Source organism: Mugil cephalus, chromosome 11 (assembly GCF_022458985.1).
Source record: "Mugil cephalus isolate CIBA_MC_2020 chromosome 11, CIBA_Mcephalus_1.1, whole genome shotgun sequence".
Lineage (NCBI taxonomy): Eukaryota > Metazoa > Chordata > Actinopteri > Mugiliformes > Mugilidae > Mugil > Mugil cephalus.
In genome coordinates, this window is record NC_061780.1 from 7,404,025 (window position 1) to 7,416,542 (window position 12,518).

The 12,518-nt window shown below is 41.8% G+C and overlaps 2 protein-coding genes across 2 annotated transcripts; one reads left to right on the forward strand and one right to left on the reverse strand.

Moving 5' to 3' along the window:
- The first annotated feature begins 668 nt into the window (after positions 1 to 668).
- Positions 669 to 4,932, forward strand: cdc42l (cell division cycle 42, like). The gene is made up of 6 exons (XM_047598682.1): positions 669 to 729; positions 2,367 to 2,471; positions 2,567 to 2,639; positions 2,738 to 2,847; positions 3,237 to 3,434; positions 3,968 to 4,932. The coding sequence occupies exons 2-6, from the start codon at positions 2,367 to 2,369 to the stop codon at positions 4,055 to 4,057; spliced, it is 576 nt and encodes a 191-aa protein (XP_047454638.1). The 5' UTR covers positions 669 to 729; the 3' UTR covers positions 4,058 to 4,932.
- A 221-nt stretch (positions 4,933 to 5,153) lies between these two features.
- wnt4b (wingless-type MMTV integration site family, member 4b) lies at positions 5,154 to 8,864 on the reverse strand. The gene is made up of 9 exons (XM_047598915.1): positions 8,549 to 8,864; positions 8,018 to 8,266; positions 7,501 to 7,654; positions 7,267 to 7,351; positions 7,024 to 7,155; positions 6,587 to 6,729; positions 6,360 to 6,500; positions 6,097 to 6,259; positions 5,154 to 5,994 (listed from the first exon to the last, which is right to left on the reverse strand). The coding sequence occupies exons 2-9, from the start codon at positions 8,104 to 8,106 to the stop codon at positions 5,825 to 5,827; spliced, it is 1,077 nt and encodes a 358-aa protein (XP_047454871.1). The 5' UTR covers positions 8,107 to 8,266; positions 8,549 to 8,864; the 3' UTR covers positions 5,154 to 5,824.
- Between the last annotated feature and the right edge of the window lie 3,654 nt (positions 8,865 to 12,518).

The following is a 12,518-nucleotide window of genomic DNA, read 5'->3' on the forward strand; positions in this document are numbered from 1 at the left end:
ATGGACACACACATTTGAATGTGTATTTTGTGGTTTTTGACGTTTCCTACAAACGTATTCATGCAAAACAACTTGCAGTTTCCTTAACTACTAAGTAAAATAATCATTAATTTCAGCCGCAATTGTTATAGTTACAGGCATTGCATTTATCCCTCAATTTGTCACAGTTCATGGTTTGTTGATATATAGGTGTCTGTGATCTATCTGACTTGACTGGCTGCATATGAGTCCATGCATGGCATTATTTAATGCGTGTGCATTACTTCCTCTGTCAGTATGTGGCCTAACTGTCTGGTGTATTGTTTTTGCAGAGTGGCGTTTCCTATTTTCTGTTTTTTTAGACAATAAACTGTGCAGTGGTACAAGACACAGCAAGAAAAACTTTCTTCTCTTTAATTTTGCCTCCTAATTTCTTTTTAAGACAGTTAAAATTTAGACAGTAAAACAACTCACACTGACAAAACAGGTGAAAGGTTGCAATAAAGAGATAGATAGATAGATAGATAGATAGATAGATAGATAGATAGATAGATAGATAGATAGATAGATAGATAGATAGATAGATAGATAGATAGATAGATAGATAGATCTGCCCAGCAGGCGGCAGTGTTTCTTATTTTGCAGATTGGACTGAGGTTCGTCTTATCTGCGCATGCGGACCAAGTAATTCGACCCTCAAACCCGGATGTAACCAACGCCTAATGCGCCTAACCTGTCGGAAGAAAAACGGTAAGTAGAGTTTTAAAAACAGTATGAAACTACTTTTTATGTTGTCTCACAGGGTCGTATTTCAACGGACACATGCAAGAGAATCTAGTAATATTAGGTTTTTACGGGACCGAAAAGTGTGTTTATTGTTTTTTTTGTTTTTTTTTTTAATAAATCCGCTGGGTGTTAAAAGTTTCCTAATCATCAAACTTTATTTAGTGTTGACTAACGTAACTCTGATTAATGAAGTTGTCATGGTTGCCAGTTATCGTAACTCCTTGTGCTATTATGTTTTCTGTTTGTTGTTATAGATTAAGTTACAGTTAGTTTAGTCTTAAACTCTAAACTAACGTAATTTGACAATTTGCAAAAAAAAAGCGCTTCTCGCCTCATCAATCTGTCGCAAATTCGCTTAAAACTACACTAGGACTCTACTTAAAAATTTTGTTTTGTATGATTCATAAAAATTAAATCTCAAATGTTGGGACTTAAATTTTCTGCAGGTTTCAGATAACAGTTTATCTGCTTATTTAGCGGAAGTGGCTGGCGGTATCCGCTTCTGAATTGCATTGTGCTAATATCCTGTCTTTTCCTTTAACGTGTATGGTATGCAACCTATGCGGAAACGCTTCACTGTCATTAGTGTTTGTGTGCGCACATGTAATAACAAGCCTGGTTCCAGTGTTGGCACTGATTCTTCTCATGTATGCACAGTTCTCCGTGCGATCTTTACTTCACCCCCTTCACCCTTTAAATGCCAGAAAAGTATGAACGTGAATACTAAAATCACACTGATGTACTTCAAAGCTGTATATTGACCAGTCCAATCCAGCGAGCTTTAATTTCTCAAACAATAGCCCTCAAAATGTCAATTAAGTTGAAACTTTGAATTTGTTCTAACTAAAGGTGAACATCCAGACCTTGATTGCAGTAATGCAGCTGATTGGCTGCAACTAACAGCAGCATTAGTTCAATGTCTGAAAATATGAAAGAGTAGGCATCTTATTGTAATTCCTTTACATAATCACAGGGCTGTTTAATCCCTCAAAGTTGAATGCAGTATATGCGCACTATACTGTACAATACACTTTTGCTCTGTAGTTGTCAAACATATTTGATGCAATAATGTATACAATGCTCTATGCACATGCTTTTAGAGCTGCAGTGATTAATCACGTTATTCATAAATCCATAAGAAGACTTATTATCAAACTATTTGCTTTGGTTACTTTTAAAATAAAAATGGAAAACATTCCCTGGCTTTAGCTCCTCAAATAATGGCTCTTTGCACTTCTGGTTAGATGCTAACTGTATTTAATTTGCTCTCTGTCTGTTTCCAATTACAATATAATTGAATCTACTCGGAATTTACTTTTACGATCAGTTTTGATTTATAGGCTTATAGGCAGACATTTCATGCACTACAAACATTGCAGATCAATCACAAAAACGCTCACTTATTTCAGGCCTGATTGTTCCAGTTACATGTTTGTTCTTCGTGTTGTTTCTCTGTCCATGCATGACATTATTCAGTTAGTTGAGTCAAGACTGAAAGAGCGTGTGCATTACTTCCTCTCTCAGCGTGTGGCCTAACTGTCTGGTGCACTGTTTCTGCAGACAATCTTGTGATGTTTCCTATTTTCTGATTTTCTCTGTAGATGCAGACTATAAAATGTGTAGTGGTAGGAGACGGTGCAGTAGGAAAAACCTGCTTACTGATCTCCTACACAACCAATAAGTTCCCCTCTGAGTATGTGCCAACGGTAAGAAGAGTTAAAACCACACTTCTCTTAGATTTTGTCTTTACTGCTGATATGAAGTGCAGTCACATTGATTCAACTTTTTTATGTGCTTAAAGGTTTTTGACAATTATGCAGTGACAGTGATGATTGGAGGAGAGCCCTATACGCTCGGCCTCTTCGACACAGCAGGTAAATGTCTTTGGTAGTCTCTCTGTTTTTCTCTCATTTCTGTCACTCTAAAACTAACAGAATAAGTTCCTTGTTCCTCTTGTAATTGCTGCTCTCAGGTCAGGAGGATTATGACAGGCTGCGTCCTCTCAGCTACCCACAAACAGATGTGTTCCTCGTTTGTTTCTCTGTCGTCTCCCCCTCATCGTTTGAAAATGTCAAAGAGAAGGTTGGTTTTCAAACGGGGGGACATAGACCTTGATGAGTTTAGGATTATTTTTAGGGATGTCGTGAGCAAATTCTGAGTCCTTGGGTAATAGTTTTGTTTGAATTAATTTGAATGCACTATAAAAATAGGATTAATATATTACTCTTCTGTTGATTAACTGTGTGATTATTGGAATCATTGCTTAAACTCTACAGTCATGATGTGGACGTGGAAAATACAGTTTAACTAAATAACAGAGCAGATATGATACCCAACCACATTACTAGCTCAGAAAATATACTATCAAAGAGTAACGCAGCCTTTGATGCTTCCTTGTTTGATACCTTGATGTGAGCTTGAAAAAAAAGAAATGATGATACAGACGTTTTTGTGTGATATTACATTTGCAGTGGGTTCCTGAGATCTCTCACCACTGCCCGAGCACGCCCTTCCTGTTGGTGGGCACACAGGTGGACCTGCGGGAAGACAGTAACACGGTGGACAAGCTGGCAAAAAATAAACAGCGCCCCCTGTTTCCTGAGAGTGGCGAGAAGCTGGCCCGCGAGCTCAAGGCCGTCAAATATGTGGAGTGCTCTGCGCTCACACAGGTATGAGGGAAATTTTCTTTTTAAAACGCTTTTGAAAACCGAAAGTGACATACATTCAGTACCAGCTCACTGGGCACGTCACTGAAACCATTGCACTCTGAACGTCCCTCACTGAATCTTGTCTTCATTAAGGTTGTGGTATTCAGCAGCTGTTTAAAAGAACTGATAGAGCTGTTGATGCCAACGTGTTTTCATTTTGCAGGCTGTGTTATAGTGCTATTGAATTGCATTTTGATGTTCTGACACATGTTTTCATTATTTTTACAATCCAATTTTAGTCTGTGGGCTAAATAACATAAACAGTTTAGTGTTTAATTCAATCTATTTCAACAGCACCACAAACTACATCCTCCAAAATAATAATACATATGAATTGCCATAATCATGAAGGAGGATTTAGTGCAGGACTGTTATATTAGTGTAGTTTCATTTTCACTAGTGTACCTAATGAGCTGGCAAATGAGTGTGTATGTTAAAATATGCAGCTAGATTTCCTTCTCTCACAGTTGCTTTCTCTCTTCTTCTGCAAACAGCGAGGACTTAAGAATGTGTTTGACGAGGCCATACTGGCAGCGCTGGAACCCCCTGAGACAAAAACCAAGAGGAAGTGTGTTCTGCTATAGAACGGCGAGAGTGCGAGAGATGGGTGGGGTGACTCACAACATCTCAAAGATCAATGGCCATTTTGAAAAGAAAAAAAAAAAGGACAAACCAAAGGGGAACAGAGGTACAGTACACTGCCATTGAGATGTATTTTAATACACGTGTACACGGATTGTGCCTTGAAACAAACCTTGTGAGAGGATTGAGGGAAAAAAACCTCCAGCTTGCAGTAGATGCAGCAGGTGCCACTCATCTCCTTTTCCGAAAGCTTTTAGAAACTGCAGTGTTCTCTCTGCCAATATTCAGGTGGGGCGGGCCCCCCCCTGCCTGTATCTGTTGCTCCATTTTTAATAGAAACATTCCTTTATAAAGTTGCCTTTGGGTTACATTTAACATTAGCACATTTAAAGGGGCAACTTAGTGTTAAGTGGTACTCTGTTTGCTTTAACGTCTGAATTGAATAACGAAAGAAATTGAATGTCACTCCAAACTAATGCATGTGTCTGTAATTGCTACTTTCTTGGACACTCCCAGTGACTTTCAGTGAGGCCACGTGCATCCTCAGCAAATTCACTTCTCCAGGTGTCTTTTTCAATTTCTATTTTATATTTTTTTTGTTTATATTGTATTATAAATTCTGTGATGCTGTTTTTGGGAAAAATTTTAGCATTTTTGAATTCTTTTTTATTTTATTTTATTTTTTTTATTTTGAAACTTGAGTTTTTATTTCATTTTTTTTATATTGCCAGACTACCAACTCTGTGATTGATAACAAATTAAGTTGTAATATTTTTAATGGGTCTTCATCGTGATGGAGATTGAGATGATTTTTTTTTAGTAAATTTCTGGGTGTTTATAATTGCAGGATGTTTTTAATAAAATGGTTTAATTGAAATGAAGAGCAGCCCGTGTTTTGTTTTTGAGTGAGAATGACCCATGCGCTAGGGAAATAGTATCTATCCATCTGTTTATATAAAAAGTTTTGCTTTGCATTTTTAATCGATTTTATAGGACTGCAAATACAAGCATGTTCAGTACTGCTAGCGGCCACAGTGGACCTTTAACTCTGTCGATCTCTGCACAAGTCTAACAGCTACAAGAAACTCAAGAAATGGATTTGGTGGCTGAACTATTGTATTTATTAGATTTCCTGAACAGACCTAAAATCACTGCGTGTGCAGAAACATACAGAAGAGTTTCAGTTGAGGGTCAAAACACAAGACAGACACTGATGTAAGTAGAAATTATACTTACTGCTAAAGGCCGAGGTGACGCAAAGATATACAAATAAATAAACCAGAATTGAAAAGAAGACATAAATACAGTAATGTATTAATCCAATGACTTGCTAGTCTACCGCATGCTGCAATGAGAAAAGGTTGCATAAAATAAAAGCGAATGCTGCAGGGTTTCAGTGTTAGTTTAGGTTAAGCTCAGCTTCAGAAGCTTTGTCAGTTCGATGTGTGATTAATTGTTGTGTGCGTGTCTGTGCCTGTCCTCTCGTCTGTCCCAGTATTTTGAAGGGAAGAGTCGGTTTAAAAGGAGAGGAGATGATTTTAGTCCATTGTTTGTTTTTGCATTTGGTCTAATTTTGCAGCTGTTACGACAGAATAATCAAGCAAAATTGCATCTTCACTCGCAGAGAGAGAAAAACTACACATATGTTGTCTATTTTGCCGGCAAAGATGTGCCTGAAAAACTGCTCTCGTGTGTGTACTTCAGTAGTGTCTGTCTGGTGGATTGTTCGGGTCGTTCTACTCATTCGGTCGGGTCCTGTTAAGGCCATCTCACACTCTGCAAGTATGAATGGTGACTGTGTTCTTGCACTGCTGGCAACGGACTGAGCAGCACCAGGAAAACTTGCAGGAGCAGCGCTGCACCACCTCCGCCCGGCCCGCTCTGTACCCTGGCCCACAACACACAAGCTCACAGCCATCTGGTGCCAGCCGAGACGTTCCTGGGAGTGTTTGGAAAGACAGCATGTGCAATGTGAATCATGAAACATTCTTATTGCCAATTATCAACCAAATTTTCTGTGGCGTGGTCCTGCTGATCTTACCGTTACATCTCCTACCAGCAGTCCCGGGGATACCGTTGTCAGGGTCAAGATGGCAGAAATCTGGGGAGGGCGCAAGGTACACAAGGTCTCTAGCAGCCGGGGGTTTGACCTGGGGGTCACGGGGGAGCAGGGCCGTCCGGGATCCTATACGAGTCAGGCGGACCTGGGAAGATGACGATAATAGTGTTTCGGGTGAACTACTGGTTTCCACTTCTTCTGCGTTCAAGTCGAAATCAACTGAAGTTTTTTTTTTCCCCCAATACCTCTGTGGCTCCATCAAAGCGTTCCTTGAGCACGACGCCGACACGCCTAAAGGGAGGCATGACCTTCCAGCAGGTCCTTAACTCACAGGAGCCAGAGACGCCATGACACTTACACTCCACCTGCATGTTGTGAAGGATGGCCTGAGGGTCGCAAAGGACAAAAGATGTCGCACGAGAAGGGATCACAGAGTTGGAAATCAGAACAGAATGCGGCTGATGCCTCTAACCTTTCGACCGGCTTCATTGTTATGGAGGTTCATGAGCGGACGCCCTGCCGACAGCCCCTTGGCTCGCTCCGGTTCGTCCACAAACGTTTGGGAGAAAGCCACGCCATAGGACAGGTTGTCACTGCACCCTGACCACTGAAAACCTGTTACGGGATGCAGCACGTGTTTGGTCATGTGCGGATCCCACGTTCAAAATATTTTCTTGTCAGAGCGGAAAAAGTACAAATGCACTGTGGATCACATAAGGCAAGTGGAGCTTGCCACGCTGTACACAGCGGAGTCGGGTTTGAGCCGCATCGATAGCTGATAAGAAAAATACCTGCTGACACTAGTGCAACAGAATTAAGAAACCACAAAGGGCAGCGCAGCAGCCACTTTGTGCTCCGTGCGAGTGGATTTCACTCATTAGATTTTCATGGAACAGAGTCCAAGCTCACCCTCGGGGCTGACCCCCCTGACCTTCCTGTCACAGCCACACCTCTCCAGCTCCCCGCGGGTGCAGGCCCGGGTCACTGCCACTGCCACGGCTGCTGAGGACAAAGCATGCACAAAGGCCGCCTCACGAGTGCCTGCAACCACAACACAGACACGGAAGACATGATTGTTTAGGCGAATATGAACGCTGCTCGTTGTATGGGGTTTTTATCCGACGTTTCACACCATGCCAGTACCGAGTTTACCTTGGTTCATCACTCTGCCGAATACATTGATCCCACGTGGGGTGGTGGAACAATTCCATCGGCGATTCCTGAACTGGTGCTGGCACTGAGTCGGGCAGTTACGTGCACAACAAAAAGAAAGGCAGCTTTCATCAGTTTGTGAAATGTATCATCGTGAACACACAGTAATAAAAATAAAATGAATTATTAGTTATTTCTACAGGCCATGACACTCTTTATCTTTTCTGGCCAAACCTCTTCTATGACCATCTCTGCTGCCTTGCGTACGGACTCCATGACCTCCCCCCGCGCCCTGCACACCCCCACCTGCCCTGGGGTCAACCCCCTCAGTCGTGCACATGGGGCAGCACCAGACACAGGCCTGGAGCGAGGCAGCCTCGCCAGGGAGCTGCAACACAAAAATGATGGGTGGTATTGTGATTCACAGCGGGCCAAAAGAGAGGATGCATCATGAAGTAGAGGGCGGGGGGTTAAAGAAGAGGAGAACAGAGGGTGAAAAAGAAAAGGATGAAGAGGTAACGACTGGGCAGCGTTTTAGAGAAGACGGAAACAAGGAGACGACCAGGCGAAGAAGACAGAGAGGGCACCGTGGAGGCAAAGAGAAAGAAAAGAGAAAAGGTCACCGGGAGCGAGACAAAGAAGGAGAGGGGTACGCCTGAAAGAGATTTAGAGACATGTCACCGTGTTTTAAAAGTTATAGCATGACAAACAAACTCCCTCTTTCTCTTCCTCCCTTACACACTAGACTTACAGCCAGTTGGTTGCCATGGTGGGGTGGGTTGCCCATAGCAACAGGAGGAGGAGTGGTGCCGTGAGATTGACAGTGGAGACAGTTGGCATCAGACTGTCTGTCTGTCTGTCCGTGTCCGTGCGTCAGGCTGGGTCTTTGGACAGCACGCTGCCCGCCTCCACAGTTGAAGAGAACTTTCTGTCTGTCTGATTGCTGGAGTGTGGCCTTATGTTTCTGGTCCAGAGTCTGGGGATGGTCCCCACCACATATCTGTGGAAATCACAACCTCATGGATTAATGATGAATGAACTGCTGGAGTCATTGATCATCTTCCTCTATAGCATGTTTTTGACAATGTTCAAGCAAACAGGAGTTTCTTCTTAATATTTCGAAGTCAAAGTTTACGCCAGCTGCTGCTGTCAAACATTCAGAAGTTCACAAACATTAACTAAAACTCTACAGTTTATCTCTCACACTTGGTAGCACACAAAACGAAAAAACGTTCTCTAAAATATTCTCCTGAAAACTCTCCTGTGTAATGTTGATTCTTACCAGTTCATACTTCAGCGACACCCAGTTCAAATTTCAAAGGGAATCAAATCAGCAGGGTTGTTCATCAGTTACTTCTCCAGTGCCGTCGAAAGAATTCTCACAGGGATGTGTTATAAACTGTGAGCACAACCCATCCTTCATAGAAAAAATATGTCCATACGTCCAGTTTTAGTCAGTCAGTCAGAACCAGAAATTCAAATCCAGAAAAAAAAAACTAGTAAAAGTCACTTTTCGTAACAATAATAAGACAACAGTGGCATTGTGTCATCTTGTACTCAGCTTCGTCCCAAGAAAACAATGTGTCCATTCCAGGTTGAAAGAGTGAGAATGAGTGAGAGCAGTGAGATGGGAGTGATGGGTTATAAAGGAGGTAGAGGGTGAGGGTGGGAGAGAGAGGACAGGCGTGATCCAGGGTGTGGAGTGATGCCGATGGAGGGAGGAGGAGGAGGAAACTTTGGAAGAAGGATAATCGTCCTACTATGCAACTATTAAGTCTTTTGAGTTTGTTTGGCATCGGTCCTAAAATCAGAGCCTGTACTGGAAGTGGATGAACTCTCCTAAATAACCAGCAGAAATGTATTTGTCTGCATTTGAGCTCCCTCTTGCTGCATGCTTATGTGTGTGTTTCTGCCACAGACAAAGTCAAATGCCCCGTGTAAAGTGTTGCTGTTGTGCTTCTTTCATTAAACTTTTCAGCTGGAATATTGATGTGCGGTGCGGCCTCATCAATGACAATGACGCAGCATTTCTGTTTCCACATACATGCACATGCATGTGAGAAAAGTGCCTTACCTAATGTTTAATTTTCCCAAACTTTGTTGCTCATTTTACGAGTTCCCCCCCCTCCTCTTCCTCTGTGTCCCCCGCATTTGCCCTCTCGTTCTCCCTCTCTCCCACTCCCTATATTGTCTTAGAAGAAGGGGTGACATTTAGACAAGGCGAAGAAAACACACTGCCGACAAATATTGGAACTGAGGCAAATAAATCACAAGATAGGAGGGACAGGAGGGCATAAGGACAGAGTGGATGGGAGTTACATTGGGGGGTTGAAAAAAAAGCAGTAAAAAATAACAAAGGAGGATTGTGACATGAATTTGAGAGGAAACCTGTACGGCATTTTGTACTTGAATTAAAAAAATTGAAGTGATGCAGTATTTTATATGAACACAGTATAAGATGCATGATTACTGCTCCAGTGTTCAAATTGAATACTCAGTTTTTATCATTTAGTTGGTACTTTAGTTTAGTTTAGTTAGGCTGTCAAGTGTAAATCATTTATAGTTGATAATACAATGGTGTTATATATTTTTGCCTGAAAGAAATTAATAAAATAGTGTACAGTAAACTAACTGTTTTGTTATTTGTTGCTGGGCTTTTATGTAGCAAATACACATAATTTCAACCACATGTTTATGAGATAATATGTCACAATAATTCCTCCACCTCCAGTTTTACTCGCTCGTCAACTTTTAGCAATTTGAAACTTTTTCGTTTACTGTATTTTGTTGGTATAGTTACATTTAGCTTAATAAACTCAGACAGAAAGAAGAAGCATCAAAATGAAGGCTTCAGTCTTATAAGACAAGTAGGGAAATGTGAATTAGTTTCAAAGTTTAATTAGTGAGCAGCATTAGCTTGATCTACTCTGCTAATCAGGACTGGTTAGCTTTTGGTAAGCTAGCTTGGTTTAAGCCCTCTTTTTCTTTTTCTCCTTTATTTATGTGGAAGAATAAACTCAAGCTGAAGTAGACTATAGCCTACTGACGCATTTAGATATTTATTTTGCATGTTTCAATTACATAGAAACTTGGTAAATATAAATGAGCTTTAGAGATGTGACTATGTTGTGATCATATACCCACTGTAACAAGCAGCAACTGCTTTAGTTAAACAATAGAGTCACCATGTTAATATGAATATTACATTTCAATACCAAACACAAATTCTGGACCTAATTGAATTACGGTTTTAATTTCTGACTAATTATTTTGTGAGCATTGTTCATTGAGGACGGGACTAATAAGGACTAATAATAATAATAATAATAATAATAATAATAATAATTTGGACTAATAAGCTAAAATATCAAATAAATGTAATTTAAACCATATTTATATGATATACTGTACTATACTAGTTTAACATGTGATTTAAACGAAGCTACAGTGCACCTGTGCAACTATTACACAGGCTGAGGTTTAAATTAGATCACAGTTTTGTAACTCTGTTAAACTCCTTTATCCCTTAACATTCTGGAAATAAACTCAGTCAGAAAGGTGAAGCACTGGAACAAATTCTTTTATTCAGTGAGAAAAGTAGGAAATTAACTTTAGTGCTAAACCTGCTGGTATGTCACTAGGAGCATAGTGGCAAGTTGAGTTGAGCAGTTCTTTTATTTTTTTCTTCATTTTACCAGAGCTACTTTTTATTTCCTTTACCTTTAAATACCGTTATATTTCATCGTTTTGTCAAAGGCCAATAATGTAAAGTAGAGGGTGCAGTCTTGTGACACCCAGTCAAACTTATTTTCTGCGCTGATGTGATGAAGTACAGCACAGGAATTTTCTGACTCGGTCACAGTCTCAGTCTGTGATTTGGTGGCCCACCTGAAGCCCCTGACACCCGGTTCCTAAGTAAATGGTCATCCCTCACACAGACTTTCCTCTGTCTGTATCTGAACAGACAGGTTTCTTCCAACCTCCCCTCTCTTCTTTTTCAGTCGTCCTCATGTAGTATTCTGCCTTTGTGGCCCCTGTTTCTTCAAGTGACGTCTTCTGCTGTCTCCCACAGCAACGCCATGGTGATGAGCTGGTCACTGTTACGTCCGGCGCCTCTGTTATGCTCATCCCTTCACCCTTCTCTCGTAAATAACTTGCCCTCTTTTTTATCTTTATCTGTCTCCCATTTTGTGGACATTTTATCATGCTGAAACGGCCCGGTGCTGATTGACTGTAGCCAGGTTGCGGAGCCTACAGAGACGCTTGTTAAAGCCTCAGCATGACATATACGTAGAGATGACTTGCATTCCCTCTGTTATATAGTGGGAGGCAGCAGCAGACTTTCAGAGACTCTGCTGTGAGGTGGGGCAAACTCCAAACTGATCTTCCTCCGTCCGCTGATGCTTAACATGGGGTGGATGATTGACCTGATCCAGAGATGGGTGCTTCAGGGTGACTCCATGAATATATTTCCCCTCCAAGGTCATTAAGAGACAGAAATGTGACCCGCCACCTTCTGCTCACTGCTTCATTTCCTTTATTACTTCTGTGCACTTGAGGTCTACCTGCCTCAGCTCCCAGATTTCGCAGATGTAATAATCCTATCAGGCAGAAACATGACTGCTGTGCATGAGCACGCTCACATAGCTCAGGCATCTCTGCCAACAAAGAGCTGAATACACTGCTGTGCATGAATGTGTGCGGAGCGTGTGCATGAATATTATGGGATGGCGGGCGGTGGTGTTGTCAGGCAGGGAAGTGGGGGTGGCAGAGCGGGCGGTGAGCTGTGTGCTCATGGGGGTGGGGGGGTGGGGGGGAATGGACGACCCATGAATGATATAGAAATATGGTGGTGTTGGTGGGGTGTGGTGGGGTTGTGCAGCCTGTGTGTGTGTGTGTGTGGGGGGGTATCTGTGCATATGGGATGGAGGGAGCAGGATGAGGTGTTGGTGACTGTGTTGCGCACATGCATGTGCGCGCGGGGCATTCAAGCAACAGTAACAGACAACGGCCAGACATAGGCCTTTGTTGCTATGCAATCTGCATATACTGTACTGAGGGGAATACTGCAGTGTCCACTGGAGTACAGTGGAAGGCCTTGCGGCTCACATCTCGGCTAATCCTGTCATATTTGTGCAGATAATACGATCACCTGATACACCTCTCTTGTTAGGAACCGCAAAAATCACCTTATGAATAAAATATCCCAAAATGCCTTCCTGTCCTTAAGGAGAAAGACAGATCGTAAGTCA

Coding starts and splice junctions, on each gene's coding strand:
- cdc42l (XM_047598682.1), top strand. CDS start 2,367: ATGCAGACTATAAAATGTGTAGTGGTAGGAGACGGTGCAGTAGGAAAA. Junction 2,472..2,566: donor CCTCTGAGTATGTGCCAACG/GTAAGAAGAGTT, acceptor ATGTGCTTAAAG/GTTTTTGACAATTATGCAGT. Junction 3,435..3,967: donor AGTGCTCTGCGCTCACACAG/GTATGAGGGAAA, acceptor TTCTGCAAACAG/CGAGGACTTAAGAATGTGTT.
- wnt4b (XM_047598915.1), bottom strand. CDS start 8,106: ATGCCAACTGTCTCCACTGTCAATCTCACGGCACCACTCCTCCTCCTG. Junction 6,730..7,023: donor CAGGGGGGTCAGCCCCGAGG/GTGAGCTTGGAC, acceptor ATCCCGTAACAG/GTTTTCAGTGGTCAGGGTGC. Junction 6,501..6,586: donor ACAATGAAGCCGGTCGAAAG/GTTAGAGGCATC, acceptor TGCGACCCTCAG/GCCATCCTTCACAACATGCA.